The sequence below is a fragment of the Castor canadensis genome, chromosome 1 (assembly GCF_047511655.1).
Source record: "Castor canadensis chromosome 1, mCasCan1.hap1v2, whole genome shotgun sequence".
Taxonomy (NCBI): domain Eukaryota; kingdom Metazoa; phylum Chordata; class Mammalia; order Rodentia; family Castoridae; genus Castor; species Castor canadensis.
In genome coordinates, this window is record NC_133386.1 from 31196682 (window position 1) to 31222818 (window position 26137).

General features: G+C 36.4%; 1 protein-coding gene across 3 annotated transcripts in view; it reads left to right on the forward strand.

Annotated features, from left to right (window-relative positions):
- Positions 1-26137, forward strand: part of Moxd1 (monooxygenase DBH like 1) — an 86863-nt gene that overhangs the window by 37578 nt on the left and 23148 nt on the right. For all 3 annotated transcript variants that reach the window (XM_074074467.1, XM_020164452.2, XM_074074471.1), the window contains exons 5-6: positions 24814-24993; positions 25281-25383. In XM_074074467.1, the coding sequence (XP_073930568.1) occupies positions 24814-24993; positions 25281-25383 (283 nt within the window). The remainder of the gene's footprint in view (positions 1-24813; positions 24994-25280; positions 25384-26137) is intronic.

Here is a 26137-nt window from a genome sequence, read left to right on the forward strand (position 1 = left end):
TGGCAACTGAATATCTGCTTTCTATCACTACAGTTTACATTAGTTTAGTTTAGATTATGAAACTGTAGATTACATGTTTTGCAATTTTATATACTGGAATCCTACACGTATCCATACACACATGCACACTTTGGGGCCCTTTTTAAAACTTACCATAATTTTTCAAGATTTATTCACATTGTAACATGTTCAAATAGCTCATTTTAAATTGTTGATAGTATTCCATTGTACAGACACAGCACCATTTGTTTGTCCTTGTCAGTGGTATTTGCGTTGTCTCTAGTGAGGGACTATTGTAAAGGAAGTTGCAGTGACATGTTGCTTTTCTCTTGGATATATACCTACGGGTGGACAATGCCTGGGTCATATGGTAGGTAGTATATTTAACATTTTAGAAAGCTACTGCTAAACTGTTTTCCAAAGTAGTGATGCCGCTTTACACTCCCAGTAGCAATGTATTTGTGTTACAGGTGCTCCACACTCTTACCAACATTTGAAATAATCAGTCACTTTAGCTAGCCTATGATTGAATAAAGAAAATGTGGTACATACATACAATGGAGTATTATTGAACAATAAAGAATGAAATTATTCCATTTGCAAGAAAATGGAGATCATCATGTTAAGTGAAATAAGCCAAGCTTAGAAAGATAAATGTTGCATGTTTTCACTAGTAATACGGCATGATTGTGAAAGAAGGACTGTTTGGGGAGAGAACCAACAGGAAGGTCGAGGGGGAAAGGAGAAGCTGATGGGAAGGGTGAATGTGATAGAAGTACAGTATATATATATGAAAATAACGTGATGAAACCCACTAAAACTTAAAAAGGGAAGGGGAGAGGATTGAAAAAGAGTAATGCAGGTAGTGAATTTGATCAAAGTATATTAGATGTACTTTGTATGTAAATATCACATATGTAAATATCACAATGAGAACCCATTTTAAAATGAATTTATGCTAATAATTTTTTAAAATATCTTAGCCATCCTAACAGTTGTATCTACTGTGGCTTTAATTTTCATTTCCCTTGTGACAAATGAGATTGAAGATCTTATTTGCCATTCATATATCTTTAGTGAAGCATCTCTTTAAATCTTTGTCCATTTGTTAAATTGGATTTTTCTTGTTGACTCTTGAGTGTTCTTTAATATTTCGAGTACAAGTTCACAAAGGTAGTTGGCAAGTACTTTGTCTTAATCTGTGGTCTGGACTTTCATTTACTTAACAGTGAGAGGACACAGGGTTCAGAAGTTCCTATTTTAAATTGAGAGATAAAATTTATTAAATACATCATCCAAGGCCTCAAGAAAAATCAGAGTTACTTCACTGTGTAAAACCCAAACTTGCATAAAGATCATCCTCCAAAATATTTGTGTCCTGTAGTATATGAAGTCTTTCTTGAAGTCTCTCTTCTAAGTTTTGCATTTTATCAAGCTGTGTGAAGAAGCGTTACGAACTAGAGCTGACCTGGCAGTTGACAGCATCTGCATTAGAGGATTGGCTCAGATTCCAGTACCATCTCCCGAGATGTACAAACTGATTAATGCTGTGTGAACACATAAGGGAGGTGTGTTCTTCAGCCTCTCCTGCTCACTTCCTGCCTCACTATGGTTTGTTTTTTATTACATGAATCAATTATTCAAAGAGATTTCATTGTGATTTTTCCATAGATGCACACATTTGCTTCATGCCCCCCTTTATTAGAGCCTAGAAACCTTTTCAAACAGTATTTAGTGAGTTTTTTAGTGCTGGCTTTATGTATGTTTGAAGATAGCTTACACATAATGGACTTCTGTCATGTTAACTCCCAGCACCCTTTCCTTTCCCTTCACCCCACCTCTGGTACTCCCTGCTGGACAGTACCCATTTTACCCATTATAATATAATAAAAATGCCATGCTATTATATTTATAATAGAACATCAGCATACAAGCAAAAAGTACAATATTTGCCTTTTTCAAAATTTTTAACTGTTTTTTATATGTAATAATTGTGTCGGGACCTTCATCGTGACATTTCCATGCATGCATGCAATGTACTCCAGTTTGGTTCACTGCTGCGTTGTTCTCCCACTTCCCTCTCTCCCTTTTTAAAATGACTTCAACTGTTTCAGCTTTCCATATTCCTACTTGTATAGTAAGTGCCTTGGCCATATTTACCCTCCTTTAACCTCTTCATTTACCTCCCCTCCACGACCACCCTCACCCTAACATGCCCAGATTTAAATTCCTGTCTTTCATTGTTTAAGTGTCTGTTTATTGGTAGTGGGATTTTGACTTGGCATTTTTCCTTTAAGTATATTGTACTTTAATCAGTCTAACCCTCTCTGTTACTCTTCTTTACTCTTTTGCCCTACTCTGTATTGTTTAAGTTTTCAGTGGATTTCACTGGGTCTTGTCCCTTACTGTTGAGATGTATTTCAGTATTATTCACTCTCTATCATTCTCTTCTTTCCCTCCTCTCCTAGCCTGCTCTAACAGTCCCACTATTAGAAACATGTTCTGTATATATATATATATATATATATATATATATATATATATATGTACATATATATATTTATATATCTGTATATATGGTAATGCTTACATTTGTGTTTGGATCTACCATCCACATATGAGAGAAAACATGTGAGTTTTGTCTTTCTGAACCTGATTCACTTCATTTAACATGATGTTTTCCAATTCCATCCACTTACCTGCAAACAACATAATTTCTTTCTTCTTTATGGCTGAATAATATTCTATTATTTATATATATCACATTTTCTTAATCCAGTCATCTGTTGTATGGCATCTTGGCTGTTTCTATAGCTTAGCTATGGTGAATAATGCTGCAATAAACATGGATTTGCAAGTATCTTTATTGTATCCTGATGTACATTCCTTTAGACATACACCCAGAAATGGAAATATTGGATCATATGGTAATTCTGTTTTTAGTTTTTTGAGGAACCTCCATATTGCTTTTCATAGTGGTTGTACTACCAACAGTGTGTAAGGGTTCCTCTTTTCCTGCATCTTTGCCAACATTTGTTGTTGTGTTCTTGCTGATAACCACTCTGATGTGAATGAGGTGAAATCTTAACGTGGTTTTGATTTGCATTTGCCTTATGGACAGCATGTTGAGTATTTCTTTATGTTATGTTTTTCTTGGCCATTATACTTCTTCCTTTGAAAAATTCATGTTCAGTTCATTTGCCTATTTCTTCATTGAGTCATCAACTTACGGGGAGTTTGATGAACTCCCTATAAATTCTGGCTAATTAATCCCTTGTCAGATATATAACTGGCAAAGACTTTTCACCCATTCTGTGGCCTACCTCTTCTGTCTGGTGAACATTTGCTGTGCAGTAACTTTTTTAGTTTGATGTAGCCCTGTTTGTCAATCCTTTCTCTTAATTTCGGAGTTACTGGAGTTCTATTTGGGTAATTGTTACCTATGTCTACATGTTCCAGTGGATTCCCTATTCTTTCCCACAGTTATTTCACAATTTCAGGCTTTACAATAAAGTCTTTGATCTACCTCTAATTGATATTTGTACAGAGTGAAAGACAGGGATCTAGTTTGAGTCTTCTGCATGTAGATATCCAGTATTCCTTGCAATATTTGTTGAAGAGACTGTCTTTTCTCCATCCTATGGTTTGGGCTCCTTTGTCACAAACCAGGTGGCTGTAGCTGGGTGAATTTATTTCTGAGTCTTCTAGTCTGTTCCTTTGATCTTTGTGTCTGTTTTCGTGCCACTACTATGCTGTTTGTATTGCTGTGGCTGTGTAGTATAGTTTGAAGTCAGGTATTGTGATACCTCCAGCATTGCTCATTTCTGCTCTGCATTACCTTGGTGATTCGCAGTCTTTTGTGCTTCCATCTGAACTTTAGGTTGATTTTTCAATCTCTGTGAGGAATGTCATTGGAATTTTGATGGGAATTGCATTGAACATGTAGATTGTTTTTGGTAGTGTAGCCGTTTTCACAATTCTAATTCTGCCAACCCACGAACATGGGAAGTCTTTCCATCTTCTAATGTCTTCTTCAATTTCTTAGTGATTTACAGTTTTCATTGTAGAAGGTCTCTCACTTTCTTTATTAAATTTATTCCTAAGTGTTTTAATTTTTTGAGGCTGTTGTAAATGGAGCTGTTTTCCTAAATTCTTTCTCAAACTGATCATTGTTGGCATATAGAAAAGCTACTGATTTCTTTATATTGATTTATATCCTGCTACTTTGCTGAAGATGCTTATGGTGACTAGGAGTTTTTTTAGGGTTTTTTTTTTTTAACATATGAGATCATGTAATCTGCAGATAGAGACTATTTGACTTCTTCCTTTTCTATTTGAATTCCTTTTATCTCTTCTTCCTTTCTTATTGCTCTGGCTAGGAATTCCAGAACTATATTGAACAATAGTGGGGAAAGTGAACACCCTAGTCTCATTCCTAACTTTAGAAGAAATGGTTTCAGTTTTTCCCCATTAAGTATGATATTGGCTATAGGTTTGTCATAATATAGTCTTTATTATTTCATCAGAAGCTTTTAGTTTCATCAGAGAAACTTTTATCAAGAAAAGCTGTTGAATTTTATCAAAGGCTTTCTTTGCATCTATTGAGATGATCATTTGATTTTTGTTCTTGCTTCTGTTTATATGCTGTATTACATTTACTGATTTGGATATGTCAGACCATTCCTGCATCTTTGGAATGAAACTTAGTTGATCATGATACATAATCTTTTTTATATGCTGTTGAATTTGGCTTGCCAGTATTTTATTTAGAATTTTTTGTACCTATGTGTGCTAAAGAGACACAACTTTGTTGTTGTTGTGTCCTTGTCTGATTTTGGGAAGTGTATAATACTGATTTTATAGAATGAATATGGTAGTATTCCTTTCCTTTCTATTTCATGAAAAGTTTGAGGAGTATTGGTATTAGTTCTTTAAAAGTCTGGTAAAATTCAGTTGTAAATACATTGTGTCCTAAACTTTTTCTTTTTGGGAGAAGCTTTATTGCTGCTACAATTTTATTATTTGTTATAGGTCTATTTAGGTGGTATATATCCTCTTCATTCAATTTTGGTCAAATGCATCTAGAACTTTGTCCATTTCTTCTAGTTTTTCCAGTTTATTTGAGTATAAGATTTCAAAGTACTCCTTAATGATTTTCTGGAAATATTTGGCTTTTTGAACTTGACTTATCTATCTCAACATCATGATTTTCAACTCCATTTTCTGCAAATCACATAATTTCATTCTTTATATATACCATGGAACGTGTGTGTGTGTGTGTGTGTGTGTGTGTGTGTGTGTGTGTTCATGAGTTGAAGAATGAGTTAAAAAACATTCTTCAACTCATGAACACCCTGGCGATTCCATAGTTTGGCTATTCCATATACTGAATAGTGTTCTAATAAATACGGAATGCAGGTTTCTTTCTTGCATGTTGATTCATAGGTCTTCAGACTTATGCCCAAGAGTAGAGTGGTTTTAGTTTTCTAGTTAAGTTTTTTGAGAAAACTCCATACTGATTTCCATAGTGGTTGCAGTAATTTACATTCCCACCACAGTGTATGTTGTTCCTTCCCCCCGCCATCTTACCTACCCAGGATTTGTTGTTTGTTTTATTGATGATAACCCATTCTCACTAGGGTGAGATATAATCTCAGTGTTGTTTTGATTTGCATATCTTTTATGACTAAGGATGTTGAACATTTCTTCATGTTTTTATTAGCCATTTATTCTTCTGAGAATTGTCTGTTCAGTTCATTTGCCCATTTATTAGTTGGAATATTTGTTATTTGAAGGTTTCATTTTTTAGCTCTTTGTATATTCTGGGTACTAATCCTTTGTCTGATGAATAGCTTGCAAACATGTTTTATTCTGTGGATTATCTCTTCATTTTCATAATTAATCCTCTGCTGTATGGAAGCTTTTAAATTTGATGCAGTCCAATTTGTCAATTCTTAATCTTATTTCCTAAGCAATTGGGGTCCTATTCAGAAAATAGTTGTCTATACCTGTATATTCATGTGTTTTCTCTTGTAGTTTCAGAGTTCCAGGTATTTTATTAAGATCTTTGATCCATTTTGAATTGATTTTTTTATTGTTGTGCTGGGGTTACATTGTGGCATTTACAAAAGTTCTTTCAATATATCAAATATATCATAGTTGAATTGACCCCTTCCATCATTCTCCTTTATTCCTCCTTCCCCATTCGGAAGGAAATTCCCTGTATAACTATCTTGAATTGATTTTGTATAGAGTGAGATAGGAGAGTCTAGTTTTAGTCTTCTACATGTAAATACTCAGTTTTCCTAGCACCATTTGTTGATGAGGCAGTCTTTTTCCCATTATATGTTTTTTGGTTCTTTCATCATAAATCAGATAGTTTTAGCTATGTGGATTTATTTTTAGATCTTCTATTCATTTTGTCTCTGTGTCTGTTTTTGTGCCAGTACTGTGCATTTTTTTTTTTGTAGTACAAATTGAAGTCAGATATTGTGATACCTCCAGCATTGCTGTTTTTGCTCAGGCTCATTTTTGCTATTTGGGGTCTTACATGTTTCCCTATGAATTTTACGACTGACTTTTCTATTTCTGTGAAGAATGAAATTTTGATGGGAATTAAGTTGAATCTGTAGATTGCTTTCTTTAACAGAGCCATTTTCACGATATTAATTATTCCAATCTATGAACAGCTTCCATCTTCTGGTGTCTTCCTCAATTTCTTCCTCCAAGGTTTCATAAGTGTTCATTGTAAACTTCTTTCACCTTCTTGACTAAGTTTATATGTAGACATTTTTTGAGGCTGTTTGATTGGAATAACCTTCCTGATTTCTTTGTTAACCTGTTTATTGTTGGTATATAGGAAAGTTACTGATTTTGTATCCTGCTATGTTGCTGAATGTGTTTTTCAGATCTGTAAGTTTTTTGATGTAGTCTTTAGAGTCTTTTAGGTATAGGATCATATCATCTGCAAACAGGAATAATTTGACTTTTTCCTTTCCCATTTGTATCCTTTTCATTTCTTTCTCTTACTTTTTTGATCCTACTAGGATTTAAAGCATTATATTGTATAGGAGTAGGAAGAAGGGACACCTTTGTCTATCCCTGACATGAAAGGAAATGGTTCCAATTCCTCTCCCCATTTAGTATGATGTTGGCTTTAGGCTTTCCATATACGGCCTTTATATATATGAGGTATATTCCTTCTATTCCTAGTTTCTTCAGAGCTTTTTATCATGAGAGGCTGTTGAATTTTCTTATGACTTTTTTGCATCTATTGAGATGATCATGTGGGTTTTGTCCTATGCTGTATTAAGATTATTGACTTGTGTATTTTGAACCATCCTTGTATCTCTGAATTCAGCTTGGTCATGGTGTATGTTCTTTTTAATGTGTTGTGGAATTCAGTTTGTAAGTATTTTATTAAGAAATTAGCTAGCATTTGTTGCCCTTAACTCAGAGAAACTAAAGCAGATACCTTAAAAGTAACTGAGGCCAATAGGAAAAGGGGACCAGGAACTAGAGAAAAGGTTAGATCAAAAAGAATTAACCTAGAAGGTAACACACACACACACAGGAAATCAATGTGAGTCAATGCCCTGTATAGCTATCCTTATCTCAACCAGCAAAAACCCTTGTTCCTTCCTATTATTGCTTATACTCTCTCTACAACAAAATTAGAAATAAGGGCAAAATAGTTTCTGCTGGGTATTGAGGGGGTGGGGGGGAGAGGGAGGGGATGGAGTGGGTGGTAAGGGAGGGGGTGGGGGCAGGGGGGAGAAATGACCAAAGCCTTGTATGCACATATGAATAATAAAAAAAAAAAAGAATTTTTGCATCTATGTTCATTAGGAAAATTGGCCTATAATGTTCTTTTTTTGTGTGTCCTTACCCAGTTTTGGTATCAAGGTAGTACTGGCTTCATAGAACAAGTTTGATAGTGTTCCTTCCTTTTATATTTTATGGAATAGTTTAAGGAGCATTTGATGTGTTAATTCTTCTTCGAAGCTCTAATAGTCCTGAACTTTTCTTTGTTGGAAGAATCTGTCAGTGCTTCAATCTCATTGCATGCTATAGATCTGTTTAAGTGGCTTATATCTTCTTGGCTCAATTTTAGTAGGCCATATGCATCTCTTCCTTATTCCTTCCCTCCCTAGCCCTCTCTTCCTTCTTTCCTTTCCTTTCCTTCCTTCCTTCCTTCTTCCTCCCATCTCCTCCCTCCCTCCCTTCCTCCCTTCCTTCCTCCCTTCTCCTTTCTTCCTCCCTTCCTTCCTTCCTCTTATCTCCTTCCTTCTTCCCTCTTTCCTCCCTCCCTCCCACTCTTCCTTCCTTCCTTCCTCCTGTCTCCTCTCTCTCCTCTCTTCCTTTCTTCTTTCCCTCCCTCCTGCCTTTTCTCTCTTCTTTCCTTCCTTCTTTTTCCTCTTTTCTTTCCTTCCTTCCTTTTCCTCTTTTCTTTCCTTCTTTCCTTTTCCTCTCTTCTTTCCTCCTTCCCTCCCTCCCTTTTTTCTTCCCTTCTCCTGTCTCTCCTCCCTCCCTCGCTCCCTTCCTTCCCTCTCTCCCTCCCTCCCACCTTCCTTTCTGCTTTCCTTTCTTCCTCCCTTTCCTTTGCCTTCCTCCCTTTCTACCTTCTATTTCCCTCCTACCTTCCTTCCTCCTTCCCTCCTTCTCTCTTTCCCTCTGTCCCTTCCTTTGCCTTCCTCCCTCTCTCCCTTCCTTTTCCTTCCTCCCTCCCTTTTTATTACTCCCACTCTCTCTCTTTCTTCCTTCCCCCTCCCTCTCTTGCTCCTTTCCTTCTCCTTCCATCCTCCCTCTCTCCCTCCCTCCTTCCTTTCTTTTTCTCTTTTCCTTATTGTTCTGTTGTGCAGAACCTCCAGAATAATACTGCATAGGAATGATAAAAGTGGATTTTTGCTTGCTCCCTATCTGAGGAAAAAAATATGTAGTAATCTTACTATTAGATATATGCTGTTGTTGGTTTTCCATCACTTCACTCATATGGTGATTCTAATTATTTATATATTAGTCTAATTGTTTTACTTGCCTGCTTGTCTCATAACTCATTGAAAATCTGTGTTTTTCAGTCCTCATTTTGAGTTTTTTTATTGCTCCATGTTAAGTTCACCAGTTTTTCTTTCCTGACTGTCTGATCAGATTCTCATGCCATGCATTGCATTTCTCATTTTGGACACCATAGTTTTAATCTCTAAAAATTAAATCTGAGTATTTTAACATCTTCCATGTCTCTTCTTAGCTTGTTTAATCTTTTCTCTATCTTCTGTAGCATAGTGAATTAATTATAATATATTTTCTAATAATCATTTGCATGATTTTGGTGTTAGTTTGATTTAACTAAGTTTTCTATTATGGGCTTTATTTTTCTAATGCATTGTTGAATTGGAAAACATTTTTTACTTTACCTTGCTGGATGCTGGAGTTTGTGTTCCTATAAATATTTGTGAGCTTTGTTCTGAGATGTGGTTATTACAAACAAACTTTTTGGGTTTTATTCTGTTTTGTATTGGGTTCTAATTTACTCACTATGAGGCAGACCTTCTCCTTATCTGTCTAACGCTCTGTGATTTGTGATGTTTCCCACTATGACCATTGGGAAAGACTCCATCCTCTGTGCAGTGATAGTTTTGTGGCAGTTATCTTTAATCTTTTAGTGATTGTACCTGGACTTGAGTGGTTCCCTTCTGTGCATCGGAGGATTAATACTCAATAGTGTACTTTAAAAGTATCTCCGAAGATGCTTGGTGTCCTCTCTGTGCATCAGTCTCCTCTCCCGTATCTCACTCTGTGAACTGTAGCTTACTAGATCTCCCTGACTCCCGGATCTATCTCCCAAATTCAAGTTCTGCCTGGGTTTTCTCTCTTATGCAACAGCCTGGAAACTCCAGGAAGTAAAGAATTGACAAGAAGTGGAATAATAGATACCTGAAACACTACTGGTAGACATATAAAATGATAAAGCACTAGGAAAAACTCTTTGGCAGTTTGGTAAATAATTATATATACACTTACCATGTATTCTAGCTATTCCACTAGTAGATATTTATCCAAAGGTAATGAAAGTTTGTGTGCATACAAAGATTTGTACAAGAGTGTTCACAGTCAAGAAATGGAAACAATACAAATATCCATATATAACTGAACAGATAAACAAATCTTGTAATAATCATACAGTGGAATATTACCTAGTGACTTAAAAGAATGAACAGTTAATTTGCACAACCACTATGCATTAAACTGAAAACAGTTATGCTGGATGAAATAAATCAGATAAAATGGATATAAGTCAGATAAAACTTATAATACAATTCCTTTCTTAAATGAAATTCTAGAAAGTATAAGTTATCTATGGAGACACAAAGCCTTTCAGCAGGTTTCTGGAGAGGAGGATAGAGCAGGAAGAGAAGACAATGAGAGATTGCTAAGGGGCATAAGGAATCTTTTGAGGATGATGGATGTGTTCATTATCTTGATGTCGTGATGGTTTTAGGAGTGTTTACATATGTCAAAAATCATCAAAATTTAAAATTAGTTTTAAATATGTGCAATTTATTGTGTGTCAATTGTACCTTAATTAGTGTGTAAAAATGCTGTCTTGGGGACGTTTGTGGTCAGAATATTGTCACATTCAGTAAGTCTTCCATAAATTTTCTTTATTGGATCATTTGACTTATCCACTGAGTTTTAAATTTCAATTACATTATTTTTATTTCTAGAATTTTTTGGGAGTTGGTACTAGGGTTTGAACTCAATGCCTCACACTTGCTAGGCAGATGCTCTACCAGTTGAGCCACTCTAGAATTTTTTTTGATCTATAAGTTAACATTGGTATTTCTTGGTCATCTTTTAAAAACCTATCTTTTTTATCTTTTAACTAAGAATAATATATAATAGAGAAAATATTAACACCATTTTTGTTTTTATGTATTATAATCCCTATAATCCAAATCCTTGGGGATCTAAGCATGCTGTGTATACTCTCTTGTTTCAGTAACTACTTGTTAAATTTGCCAAGTGAACTTAACTGAGGAGAATTCCAAAATGCTGTACTGGGGATACTTTCTTCCAGCAAGTATTGCATTGTATTTGCTTTCCTCAGAATCCAGGGATACAAACCATGATGAATTCTTTTTTAAAAAAATGATTTTATTAGCATATAGTGGTTGTACAGGGGGATACATTGTGATATTTACATATGTTCTTGCAATATATCTTAATTACATTTACTCCCTCCGTCATTCTCCCTCTTCCTCCTTTTCCCCCTCTTCTTTGAACAATTTCATCAGTTTTCATTCTTCTGTTTTCGCATATGGATACAAAACACATCCACCATATACACCCTCATTTCCCCTTTCCTGTGCCCACTCCCCTCCCACTGGTACTCACCCCTGGGAAAAGATTTATTTTTCTCTCCTGTCCTTCACTTATTAAAATTAAGTGTATATTGATAGTCCAAGGGGGTTTTGCCTTGGCACTTCAGGTCTGTATGTATCACACATTTATCAAATTACCCCCCTCCCTTCCATTACCTACTCATTCTCTATCACCATACTCCCCTAATATTCACAGCTTGTTATACTGTGCATTATATTATATTCATATATACATGAGTTATTTCAATATTTTTCATTCTCTAACTTTTTCTTTCTCTCTCCAACCTCCCATAGCTCCCACAAGACATACTCACTAATACAATTTTGTTCTCTTTGTCACTATGTATATATATGTTTCTACATGTATATTTAACTTATAGGTCTAGCTTCCATATATGACAGAAAACATGTGACCTTTTTTTTTTTTTTTGAGCTTGGCTTAGTTTGCTTAACATGAAGTTCTTCGGTTCCATCCATTTACCTAAAAACAACATCACTTCACTCTTCTTTCTGGCTGAATAAAATTCCATTGTGTGTATATATCACATTTTCTTCATTCATTCATCAACTGTGTGGTATCTGGGCTGCTTCCAAAGCTTGGCTAATGTAAATAGTGCTACAATAAACATGGATGTGCAAGTTGCCCTATCATATCCTGGAGTACATTGTTTTGGGTATATGACCAGGAGTGGTATCACTGGATCATATGGTAGTTCCATTTTTAGGTTTTTGAGGGACCTCCATATTGCTTTCCATAGTGGTTGCACCAATTTACATTTCTACCAACAGGGTAGAAGTGTTCTTTCCCTTATCCTCACCAGCATTTGTTGTTGTTTGTGTTATTGATGATAGCCATTCTGGTGGTCAGGTGGAATCTCAATGTCATTTTGATTTGCATTTCCTATATAGCCAAGATTGTTGAGCATTTCTTCATGTATTTATTGGCCATTTGTACTTCTTTTGAGAACTGTCTATTCAGTTCATTTGCCCATTTATTCAGTGGGCTGTTGATTCTTTGAGAGGTTAGTGTTTTGAATTTCCTGTATATTCTTGTTATTAATCCCTTATCATATGTATAGCTGGCAAAGATTTTCTCCCATTCTGTAGGCTGCCTCTTCAGTCTAGTGACTGCTGTGCACAAGTGTTTTAGTTTCATGAAGTGCCATTTGTCAATACTTTCTCTTAACTGCTGACCTATTAGAGTTCCGTTCATAGAGTTATTACCTATGTCTCTGTAGTTCAATGTGTTCCCTATTTTTTCATGGATTAATTTCACTATTTTAGTTTCTACATTAAGACCTTTAATCAATTTTGAATTGATGCTTATACAGGTGTGGAACTGGAATGTAGTTTCAGTCTTCTGCAGGTGGATATCTAGTTTTCCCAGCATTGTATTTGCTTTCCTCAGAATCCAGGATACAAACCATGATGAATTCTTTTTTAAATGATTTTATTAGCATATAATAGTTGTACAGGGGGATACATTAATATTCCTCAATTTTAAAGTACTGAAAGGTGGGCCCTGTTGGGAGGTATTTAGGTCATAGGACTTTGTCCTCATGAATGAACTAATGATGCTACAGAGGGCTTAATGTTGCTCTCCCTTGTCTTTCTGCCTTATGCCATGTAATGATGGAGCAAGAGGGCCATCACCAGATGGTCATTACTTTGATCTTAGATTTCCCAGTCTCTCAACTTAGAGAAAATATAGTTCATGATAAATTTTCCAGTCTCAGGTATTTGCTTATAGCATGACAAATTGAATAAGACACACACTAATCACATTTTGAGGACTCCTATTCATTATCCCATCTAACCCTAATTACCTGTCCAAAGCCCCATCATGCCATTATACTGGGGACATAAATAAATTTTGGGAGACACAAACATTGAGCTCATAACAACCAGAATTGTTACAAAAAAGACTGGTGCTTTCATTGGCTCCTTTTACTGTCAGACTTTTCTAGTCTACCATTTCAACTGGAGGTGTATCAACTTGAAGGGTTCAGTTTTTATGTTTAAATGAAGAACATAAGAGGGAAAAGATGTATAAGTCCAGTCTTCTCCTATTGTACAATTAACCTATCCCTGTGATCATTATTTCTAGAGACTATAGGATCGTAAGAGGGCAAATGTTCTCACAGAAGTCTTAACTTCAGTTTTGCATATCATTTCAACATTATATTCCTTTTTCTTTTACCTCTGGGCAGTTTCTCTTAATTTCTTGCTAACCTTAGCAATATGTGTTTTTTTGTTTGTTTGCTTTTTGAGACAGGATCTCACTATGTAGCCCAGACTATTCTTGAATGGATGATCTTCCTTCCTTAGCCTCCCACATGCTGTGATTACAGGTGTGTCTTACCACATCTGGCTTAGCAATATTTTAAAACTGTGTTTGCTGTGCTTTCTGAGAATCTGTGTGTTTTCAAAGTGAGAAGTGTTCAGAACATATAATTATCATTCTGCTAGTAGCTCAAATTCTAATGGGTACAACATCATTTTTAGCAAGGCTGGCGTGCCATGACCAAAGGTACAGAGAAAAGATAGTTCTGGTAATGTTTGAAGGTCTTGGGGAGAGATCACAAAGAGCATGAGTAGTGGGCCAAGAAATGAATTTTTCTTTAGTACATGTGAAGTAGAGCTACTGAGTTTTTGACTAGGGGAATGGATTGATGGGTTGTGGAGATTTCAGTTTGCAAATCATTAGAGTCAGGAGTTTAGTTTTACATATGGGGATGGGTTAGGTAAGAGTAAAGACTGTCTCAGCTGGAAAAGTGGCCTTGGGAATACAGAGAGAATGCCCTGAAGGGTGTTGTAGAGAGAGAAGCTGAGAGACTTCTTACTCGTTTGATGCTAAGAGTTAGGACTTTTAACAAAAATTCAAAAAGAAATGATGATTCATGCGAGAAAGGAGATAATGAGCTCTATTTTAGAACCATGATCACAACTTGATTTATCAGATCTTCTTTAGACCTCATCTTTCATCTGCCAGGAAAAGAGATTAGCCACATCTCTGACACTGTACACCTTTTCTGTCAGTGCCTATGCAGATTGCATATTATGAAGAGTAGATGGACTGTGGCTTTCATGTGATTGACAAAATAAGGAATAAATTACCCATGTTTCTTATGTTTCTTTCATAAATAGATCCATTTTAAGTGTAATTTGTATGATGAATACCTAAGAATATTTAAATTCACAAAACATTGCACGTTACTTTATTCTTAATTGGAAGGAGATGGTCTGTTAAGACTGATGACCTGAGTTGTCCTTGAGGCTCACCTCAATGCATGAGTTTGATGATTCAGTTTATCATTTGAGTACCTGGTGGGAACACCAAAATGCGCAAGATTAAGTGAGAGCAAAGATGAATAGCAAGGTAAACATGACAAAATGTTAATTAATCCTGGGTAGTCATAATATGAACAATATTATATTACTTTCTCTATGCACTAACTTAGAAATTCAAATGCAAACAACCAAATAATCCCAAAGAAAACTGACATCTATGGGAGATGAATTATGTATTCAGATAGCTGGAAGGCAGCGGAGCCTTAAAGACTTTGAAAGGGTAAATTCAGTGTGGACTTGTTTACTAAGAAAAACAGATTCGGCAGAGTAGGAGTAGTGAGAGTGGAGATTCTCCCTCAGACTTGATGACCAGTGTTTATTTAGCTCAGCCATACCCTGAGAGGTAGTTCAGTTTGTTATTTTATCTTTTTCAAGGAATTGTTCTATAAACAAGTACTGCGGTTGTTTTTCGTTTGTTTTTGGTGTTTTGGTTTTTTTGGGCAGAGGGAGGCCTTATGTTTAAACACACAAAAAATAAGAGAAAAACAAAATAAAGAGTTAGAACAACAGAAGTCATCCTATTCATTTACTAGTTTAACCTCATGAACTATAAAAGACTGCATGTCTTAATTGCAGTAATGGTTAATCACAAATCCACAAAACACATTGAGACAGCACTTCCACTTTTCTGTTTTAAAAATTATTCCTTTCCCAACAAGAGGGCAATACTCCATAAAATGAGTCAAATGACTTCTCGAAACAGTATTACAATACTAAAGTATAAAATTAATTTGAATTCCTTTTCTGATGATAGCTTTCTCCCTTGCACGCCAGAACAGATAAAAAAGGTAACAAGCATAGTCACTTTGAGAATGGGACTTAAGCCAGTATGCTCTGACTGTGAATTCAGGCAGGCTACTCAGAAGCTGTGTGAATTTGTTCAAGTTACTTAACCTAGCCTCCGTGTCTTTGTTTATACTATAGTACTGAAGGCAGTACTACCCACCTCAAGGGGGCCGGGGGAGAAATGGCCCCAATAATGTACGTACATATGAATAAATAAATAAAGAAAAAAATAAATGAAATGAAACGTGATAATATATATCATTTCCTCAGTGTTTGTGAATGAATGATTCAAACCTAGATTCCAGTCAGTGATGAGGAATTACAATAATGTGCAAAAAACTTATTTTATCTCCAAGACAAATGAACTTTGAGTCAGTGACACTGTAGATTATGCATCTAATTTAAGGGCTGAGCTAAGCAGTTCTGCTGTGCTACTTAGCCTGGAGCCAGTGGCTCATGCCTATAATCCTAGCTACTTGGGAGGGAGAGATCAGGAGGATCATGGTTCGAGGCCAGGCTTGGCAAAAAGTTCATGATACTCCATCTCAACCAATGACTGGTTGCTGCTGTGCACACCTGCCATCCCAGCTATTGAGGGAAGCACAAACAGGAGGATCGCAGCCCAGACCCTATTTCAAAAACAACCAATGTGAAAAGGGCTGGGGTGTGACTTAAATGATAGAGTGCATGCCTAGCGAGCATGAGGCCCTGAATTCAACACCTAGCATCAAAAAGTTAAAAAAAGAAAGAAGAAAACGTCATAGAAGAGGCTAAAATTAAATGGAGTAAATTTTGAATTTTATAATTCAAAGATTGTACACTTATCAGTTTTAACAGCACAGCTTTGTTTTCTACCTTGGAGGAAAACACTTAACATAAGTTTCTCTTACTTTTATTACTGAATGAAATTTACCTTGCAGGCATGGAAAAGAGCAATGAACTCTGAGCCTTTGAATAAAAGCCAACTGAGAATTCTTAATGACGCAATGTTATTGATTCGTGTTGCCATCACTCTGATCTCATCTTTAGACTGTGCCCAAAGGAATAAAAAATGTCATCATTTTATTTTCCTGCTCCTCGAAGAAAGAAAAGATGCCTCATTTATTAAATTTCTCCAGGAAATTAAACCCTTAAATTATGATGAGTGCTAAAATAATATACTTTATTTAAAACTGCCAACATTATCATGACAAATTATATATAAACATAGGTACTAGGAGTTTCAGGATGTGAAAACAGTTTTTAACAAAGGAAGTTAGTTTTAAAACATGCAGAATTAAATTGGCATGTTTAACTTGTTTTTGTAAGTAAGCTGTATTGGAATAAATGAAAAACTAATTTTTTTCTTTCTCTTAATTTGGGGCTGTAACATTTTATCATGAGAATCAGCTGTTGGTAATTAAGTTCCATCCTTTCATGAATAGGATTATTAGGCCTTGAAGTCATAAAATTAAATAAATACACTCCTCAATAACAACACAAGAAACAGCCCAACAACTACATCTTCAAAGGAGACCCAACAAGCAGAAAAACAATCCAGAGAAACGGGAAATGTTTAGTACAGAATCAAGGAGAGATTTTGGTGTGTTTGCTGTGATCTTCCCTGGAGAAAGTGACTGGTCAGGGGAAAATCATTTGGACCACCATCTACCATTTGGGCTGGGAAATCTTGATAGTGAGTTTGGGAAAGAAAACTTTGTTATTTTAAGGGCCTAAAAATCTCAGAGGATATATTTGGATTTGCAGAGCGAACATACGTTGCTCAACAAACCTGTCTCCAAATCCATCCTAGCTAATTATTAGTCTAAATGTAAATTTTAAACCAAAAAAATTATAAAATGACATAAATTATGCTGTGTTGACTCAATATTAGGGAAATAAATATTTTTAATTTTAAATTATATTAGTGGATACTGTGTGATGATTCAGTGCTTGCATGCATTGTGTAGTGTTTAAGTCAAGTTAAACATTTATCATCTTTTTAGGGTGAAAACATTGAAAATTCTTCTAGCTTTTTGAAATAAATAGTACATTATCATTATCTATTGATATCCTGTTGTACAGTAGTATACCAGATGTACAATAGCACACCAGGACTTCTTGTTCTTATCTAACTATAACTTTGCTAGGGAGGTTGAGCCACAGGAAATAAAACTCTTGAAGGTTTTTGGAGACTGTTACATAACTAAATATGATAGCTGAAAATAAATATAGTACAAATGTAATTTTCAAGGAAATAACAAAGGTAAATTACCGATGGGAATGTGAGAACTACCATTTGACTAATGCTTTGTGCACACCTTGTACTGTATGGTGTTTCTAATTTCCCACTAATTGCCAGGATTATCTTGTGAGGGAGAAAACGGAGACTCGTACTGTTAGCTTGTCATCAGCCATTCGGTTAATAAGCCACAAAACCAGAATTAAAAAAATATAGGAGTGAATATAGTAATCTTAAACCGACAGAGGCCACTAAGGGAAGGTGACCAAGAAGTAGTGCAGAGGTCTGGTAGAGATGAACCAATGTAGGTTGTAATGCACACGTGCATGGAGGCAATGCTAGGAATCTCTCTGTATAGCTATATATCTCAAGCTAGCAAAAATGCTATTTCTTTCTTATTGTCTCTCATGTTTTCTCATCAACAAAATCAGAGAACAAGAGGGTGGGAACAGGTTCTGCCTGGAAGCAGGGGGGAATTGGGGTAGGGGTCAGGAGGGAGAGGTGGCCCAAACAATGTATACACATATAAATAAATGTAAAAACAATAAAATGTATATGCCATAAAACTATATTTTTCACTATAAAAATTCAAACATAGAAACTTGTAAAGTGAAAAGCAAAAGCCCTTAATAATTTCGTATATTTTTTCTGAAATTTTCTATACATATGAAACCACACACTTGTCTGTTTACATTTTTATCCATCTTTTTCTCTCTCTGTGTATATATGTGTATGTGTGTATTTACATGCATATATAAATATACATACATATACATTTGTTTTTATTTTTAGACCCTAATTAATCTTGTTAGTCAACTTGATTGGATTGAAAGCTGTCTAAGAGATTTATAAAGCACACCTCTAGGGCGTCTGTTAGAAAAGTCCTCTGAACCATTTTTCTGCAGTATGAAACAAAAAATTATATATGTCTGCTTCATATGAACTATATGAACTTTTGTCTATGAATTGACAGAATTTGAAATACAATTTAACTAAAACAGCTCACACTCCTAAAGATATAAAAATAGCATGTCAAAAAATATCAAAATCTTGTCTTATTATATTTTCTTAATCATACACACACACACAAATAATAAAGGCTTTGCAAATGTCTGTTTCACATGATGAATTAGCAGCAAATGGTAAAACACTGAGTTGCTACTGAAGGGAAAATTGTGTGTGTATGAAATAATTGCATTTAAGATTAAAATATTATAAATGTACTATGCTGTACAAAATTCATACAGTTTTCAAATGTTTGCTATAAATTCTGTGGTAGAAACATATCTCTAATTTTTATAATGGATTAAACACTGGTTTGTATTTCCATTTCATAAATAAGGAAACTGAGTTTTAGTAATGTTAAGCAATTTGCCTTAGGCCACAATGCTAGCAAGTGGCAGATTTTGGATTCCAAATCAAGTTTTTGTCATCAGGCCACCGCACAGCACTGCCTCATGAAAGAAACTCAAACAAGAGAAACGTGATCCAAAATAATCAGAGCAGGCATCCAGGGAAAACAAAACCTAGGCTACGGTACTGAATTGGATTAAGCAAAGTTGAAAAAAGAGAAATTATTGGCTGGTGCACCAGCATGAATGAGATCAGGGTGGTAAGAATGAATGTGGTGTGTACAGGGGAGAGATCCCTTTGGGAATTCACGTGGCTATGACTGTGTAGACAACATGCAGCCAGTGTCAGCTACAGGACTGAAGTAGGATGTGAATTATTTTCCAGAAGCCCCCTTTCCCTGTTCTTCCTTGCTGCTTCATTTTCTTTGTTTCTACCCCAGTTTGACCTCTACTGGCTGTCACCTCCTGGGCTTCAGCTACCAAGTCCATTCATGCTGGGACCCTTCACACCACACTAGCAAGTCGGGCTTTGCTTTGCTCTCTGATTTTTTTTCAGGGTGGAATACCTGTGGGATGAAGATTCCATTCCCTTGCTTAATTTTATTGACTTTCAGAACTTGGAAATATTACTGTACTAAGATCTTTCTCTGTTTGGATGAGAATAACACAGGCGTGAGGGCAGATATTTCTGCTTAACTCTCTTCACACGAGCATGTGGGCAGGATCATATGGAGTTTTCTCATAGGCAGCACCAGTTCATGAGCCAGCTAACCTCTGGATGCCCTTTGTCAGGGAGAGAGTTTATGGCCTTTTATGTGGACAACAACCTGGGCCTCAAGGGGGTATGTAAAGCAGGGTGCCAGGAACAAGAAAAGGCAAGAAGAAAAGTGATAAGGATTTACACAATTTCCAGCTCATTACAAATTCCTCCCATTACCTCTCCCCTCGTGTTTTAATTTTTAATCTATTGAATTGCAAGTTGTTTTTGGAGAGCTATGTTCCACTCCTCCATCGTGTTTCAACAAGCAAGGAACCACATTTTAAATGGATAGACTTGGAAGAATGAAGATAGGAAAAGAGCTCTAGTCACCTCCTGTGGTTCTCACATAGAGCTTAGAGTACTTGGATTAGATTTTTTTCCCCCTCTTCCCCAATTAAAAACTAAAACAAGATACACAGATATTTAGCTATAGCTAATGCTTGTGTCTTTAGGGGACATATGTATATTTGTGATAAGTCTGTGTTACAAGCAATCACAGGGACAATCATGACCTAAGGGTAAATGTACAGATCTGAAAATAGTTTATGGTATAAAATTGAGGATGGGGAATATATCAGCCTCCTAGGACTGCTATAATAAATGGCTACAAGCTAGACATTTTGAAACAGCAGAAATTTCTTCTCTCCCAGTTCTGGAGCCTAGAGGTCAGAAATCAGGCTGAGTAAGGGCAGGGCCAGGCTCCTTCCCAAAGCTCCAGAGGAGATTCCTTCTTGCCTTTTTCAGCTTCTGGTGGCTCCTGACATTTTTTGTCTTGTGGTAGCATGATTGTGACCTTTGCTTCCATTGGCCCATGGCCAAATTTCCCTCTTCTTTCTTTTGTAAAGACACCTGTCCTTGGTCATACCCTTATCTGGTATGACCTCATCTTAACTAATTACATCTGCAGAACACTTATTTCCAAATGAGACCATATTCTTAGATTCTAAATGGATATAAATTCTGAAGAGACACTGTTCACTAATATAGGGAATTAAGTTTTAAAAAAATGGTTAGCTGATGCTCTGTGTCTTTTAAAAGAAGTCTTCTCTGAACTGTTTTCACGGTAGGTGCTGGTACAAAGAGACCAGCAAACGGACACAGCTTTTCATAGACCTCCTTCCTTCAAAGACAGAAAGGTAACACATTTCCCCTAAGATTTTCCTACCTCCTGCTCTGAAGTCATCCTTTGGTTTAAGTTCTGTGAATTCTGAAACATTTAGAATTCCTTTTGTCTTAACCCACTACTCAGTCACTTGGTTCTTAGTGTATATTCTTTGAGTCATTTTATTACTTTATACATATAAAAACAAATTTTTAGGATGGGTTGCTGACATTTAAGATTTTTAACCATATTGTGTCCTTTGCATCAAATTTTACTTGCAGATCTGCCCTCATGTAGCTGCAGAGTGTATGGAAACTTTTCTGTCTCACCAAAATAATGGAGTCATTTGCTGAGAGCAGATTAGGAAGACTGTGTGGATTTCCAGTTTGGGATAGCCACTTCAGGGAAAGGAATAGAATCCAGAGGAATTACGAGTTATAGAATGAGTTATAGAATTTGAGGTGTTGCACGAATGGTTGTGCAAGTGTCTCTTCAGTACCTAGGTAGAGGGTGAGGGAGGCAGAATATAGGATTGATCCACAAGCTGTGAGTATCTGGGTCAATTGTGAGATGGCTGGTGAGTGAGCCATGTATGTGTCCTCCTAGGAGAAGATGAGGGGTGAGTGAGTGACTGCAAAGGTGTAAAAAAGCCGAAGATCAGGAAGGTCAGGTCATGGCAGGTCAGTCCTGGGCAGGCACAATGATGTGACTGTAGGATTTTGTGGCTGAGGTGGGAGGCAAGGAAGGTACTGAAGTAGAGGTCATTAGGAAACTGAAATGTTTCATTTTGTTGATGTTGGCTTCATTTTGCTTCATTTCAATAAATAGTTATTAAACACTCTGTACACTGCAGGGGTGGTATTAGGCATATCTCAGCTGGATGAAGAGAATGTGATGAGGTCAGGAAAGACAGTGCAAATATTTGGAGCTTTATAGGTTCAGGTTTTTGCTTAATGCTAATTTCCATCTTGGACTTGGCCATTTTTTAGGACCTTTTTTTTTTTCCAGGTGGAATTCTTGTTTTTTCTTTCTTTTATTTTATCATTTTTACATTTACTTATATGTGTATACATTATTTGGGCCACCTCCCCACTCCTCCTGTGACCACCCCCTCCCTCCCCCCAGTACCCACCCCCTCCCTCCCCCCAGTACCCAACCCACCCTCTTGTTCTCTGATTTTGTTGAAAACATAAGAGATAATAAGAAAGACATAGTATTTTTTGCTAGTTTGAGATAAATATAACTATACAGAGAGATTCCTAGCATTGCTTCCATACACTTGTGTATTGTAACCCACATTGGTTCGTCTCTACCAGACCTCTTCACTACTTCCTAGTCCTCTTCCCATTGTGGTCTCAGCCAGTGTAAGATTATTATATTTGCTCCTCTACAGTGAGCACATCAACCACATTCAAGTTTTAGGTTTCCTTCCTTTTCCCTATTCCTCCCGTGCACATTCTCTTTTTTTTTATTTTTAATTGCTGATACTTCTCCAGTATGTCCCAAAGCTCTGGTTACTTTATCAAACTAAGTTAACTTTTTAGAAGAATCCTCAAGTTGATGTCTTCCCCTCCTTTGCATCTTTGTTGTAGATCCTGGACTGTTCTGTCCCTTTACCATGAACCGTGCCTAACAGATAACCCAGAGGTGCAGAGTATCCTTGCCTACCCTCTGCTGCATAGCAGGGGAGCACTTCTTTTTCTTTCTCTGTCTCATCTCTCACATCCTTACTACATTACCAAGGACTTTGCTTCTTCCAAGACTTTTTATCTTCTCCTGCAATCAGCAACCAGGTTTGCAGAAAATTTCCTTGTTGCTTTCTGAGTAGTATTTTTTCCCCTCAGGAAATCCTCATTTTTTTGTTTTATCCTCAAAGTGTAATCTGAATGTCAGATTACAATTTAATTCTTGAAACTTTTGCCAGGTATCAAGGAGAGACCTGTCTTCTGATTTCTTTAGAAAAGAGCACATTAACAGTCCAAGGGACTGGAATAGCAGTGGGGGCAAGGAGACCAGCAATCCCTAGCACAAGCTCCAGTTGGGACTGTGCCTCTGTGATGGCAGCTCCTTGTCCTATTGAAGCCTTTCATCTTCCCTTCTCCTGGCAGTGATTGCCAAGGTCTTTCCTGCCATAATGTATTGCAGTTAGAAGGGACTTTGGAGTCAGGCCAACATGGTTTCAAATTCCCACCTACTGCTTCTTAGCTGTGGTAACTTGGGATTGCTGCCTGATTTTTCAGTCTCAGTTTTCTCATCTGTAAGATGGAGACAGTCACCAGTGACATTTAGTGTATATATTTATACAGAGTAAATATTAAATGAAATATGCAGAAGGCATGTATGGTGGCTGGCAGATAGTAGGTGCTAGATAAAGGACAGATTTTGTTCTTATTACAAGATACACCTATAGCCTAGCAGCTTGGAGTTAGTTTCAGCACTTCTATAACAAAAAAGCACTTGTCCTTCAGCATTTTTAAAAGTTTATTTGAAGCTTCCTAAATGTAGACAAAACCCAGCATCGTACACTCCCTAGCCACACTTTTAGCTCCAGAGCTTGCTGAGCCTTCATGAGGACTTATTTACTTCTGACTTCTGAGGCAGAAGTCAACTCTCATTTGCACCCATAACACCTCCCCAGGACACAACGTGGAACTTTCTACAATCTTCAGGTTCTGCCTAAACTTCTAAGGCGCTAGGTAGAAATCTCATATAGGTCTGAATATTTGACTATTGACATATGAGCTGTGTTCTGTCCCCCTTTGGAGTATTGTGGCACCTAAATAAGTCTAATCTCACAGGGCACCTCACAATAATGTGGAAAGTAAATTCCACATTACACTTCTGTGCAATCATTGCTTATTTTGCACTAATGTTTGTCATTTTCAAACAAAATAAAAAATAGTTTCTTTCTTCAGAGATCATGATATTTTAGAGACACAGAGTCATGCACAATGTCATTTTTATGAATGTGTTGTCACACATTTCCTTGTGGGTTAGATAAGATTTACTATTTGACACCAAGCAAAACTGAATTTAAAATCTCGAATTCCTTGGCTGCCTATATCAGACCTCTGCCTAGCACAGACCCTTTGGTGTTAGCTTTGGCACTTTGGCTTGCTTAGCTCATTCTGATAGAAGTAGACAAGTACTATGAAAGAAAATTACGGAGGGGGCATCAAAAAAGAGCATATGCACAGGGATCTTGCTTTGAACGTGGGTGCAACTGCATTTCCTATTCTATACTAACTGGTTTCTTGTTCCCTTCTCCTAATTCCAGCAGTATTTTAGGAGTATATAACTAACACTGTTTTCTCTCCAAAATTCTTATAATAAAATTTCTATTAATATGGGACCTTTATTACTAAAATAAAAATATCCATTATTGAGCCCTACTTCATACTAACCCAAGTATATGAAAAGATGGGTAAGACATCGTCTGTAACCTCTGTGGAGAAGGGTGGAGATAAACTTTGTGGTAGAGAGGGAAACTGAGAGTGTTTGTACCTGTAGACTTGTTTTCCTTTTCTATGTTGTAAATTAACTACAAGAGAGGAGGAACAATGCAAGATGAAGCCTGGAAGAAAGCAAGCAAGTTTTTAAATAGTTGCTATGCAGAATGGGAAGGAAAACAGAGGTAAGCTAAAAACAGAGAGAGCAGTCGTATAAGTCTCGGAGTAAATGGTCATTTCATCTCTGTTATTCAATCGTCATCACCATGAGCACCATCATGGTCTCTAAATCATATTTTACTTCTAATTAAGAATATTCCATTGAAGAATAGGTTAGCATTGATACTAGTTTCATGCTCATTGTAGGATGTTCTCTTTTTTGGCATCCTGACTCTCATTTGTGTTTTGTAGGTTGAGCCAGTGATACAAAGAGGCCATGAGAACATGGTCCACCACATCCTCCTCTATCAGTGCAGTAGCAACTTTAATGACAGTGTTCTGGACTATGGCCACGAGTGCTACCACCCAAACATGCCTGATGCCTTCCTTACCTGTGAGACGGTGATATTTGCCTGGGCCATTGGAGGAGAGGTGGGTTAATGATTACTGAGATATAGAATAATTAATTGATCGTGTGTCCCCAAAAAACTTTGGTTCTAACACTTAATAAATAAAGATCTACATGTTTTTGATATGAGAGAGGTATGTTTCTGTTTTCATTTGAAAGGATTCTTCCCTTAAGTGGTTGTATTTGATAAATGGTTGATTAGTGGTGTTCCAGAAGGTTGAAATATTTTGGGGAATGTTTGCAGTTTGAATGGAGTAGGGCCTTCAGGGATTTTCATAGGACACTGTCTCATGGAATTTTCCGTATTTAGGGATTTTCTTATCCACCTCATGTTGGGTTATCCCTTGGCACTCCATTAGATCCTCATTACGTGCTTCTAGAAGTCCATTATGATAATCCAACGCATAAGAAAGGTGAGTTCATTCTTTATAAATTTCACCTGTAATTTATAGAAAGTGTAACTTGTCTGTAAGAGTTGAAATAAAACAGCAACCAAAAATAGAAAGAGGTAACGCTTACATCTGCCATCCAAAGCAGGATACATTTCAGAGCAAAAGAGAGTGGGCATTAACCAGCACATGGTCACATGCATCACTGTTTTAAAAACCATGTCCATGCTACCTACCAGGAAGCACAATAATAGACTTTTTCCCTTTGTGATATAAATTAGTTCCAAATAGATGGTTGTTAAAAAAAACATTTTCTTTCTAACTGCACTGTGAAAAAGCTACCATTTATCACCCAAAAAACTATTAAGCATTTTGTTTTAGCAAGCCATGAATACTGAAAATATTTATGCAGTGAAACTACGTAAGATGATATTGAGGTGAAAAGGTAGGTGTAAAGATATGCATTTAATTTCTGAATTTACTTATGTAATATTCCCAAACCAAAAATCAGTAGATTTGATATGAAATTTCAACAGAAGCAATTCCAAGTAATTATTTTTACTTTGGTTTGTGTAATTATTCAGCAAATACTGAGCACTCACTATGTTCTGGCTGAGTGCTTGAAGAATTAATGTGAGTAAAGAACACACTGGTCCTCCGTCTGTGGAAGTTACAATGCAGTGGGACAGTAAAATAGTCAAATAATAATACCAAAAATAAAAAATTAATATGTGACATAAGATTATAATATACAAACTATAATAGTATTATATTAAAT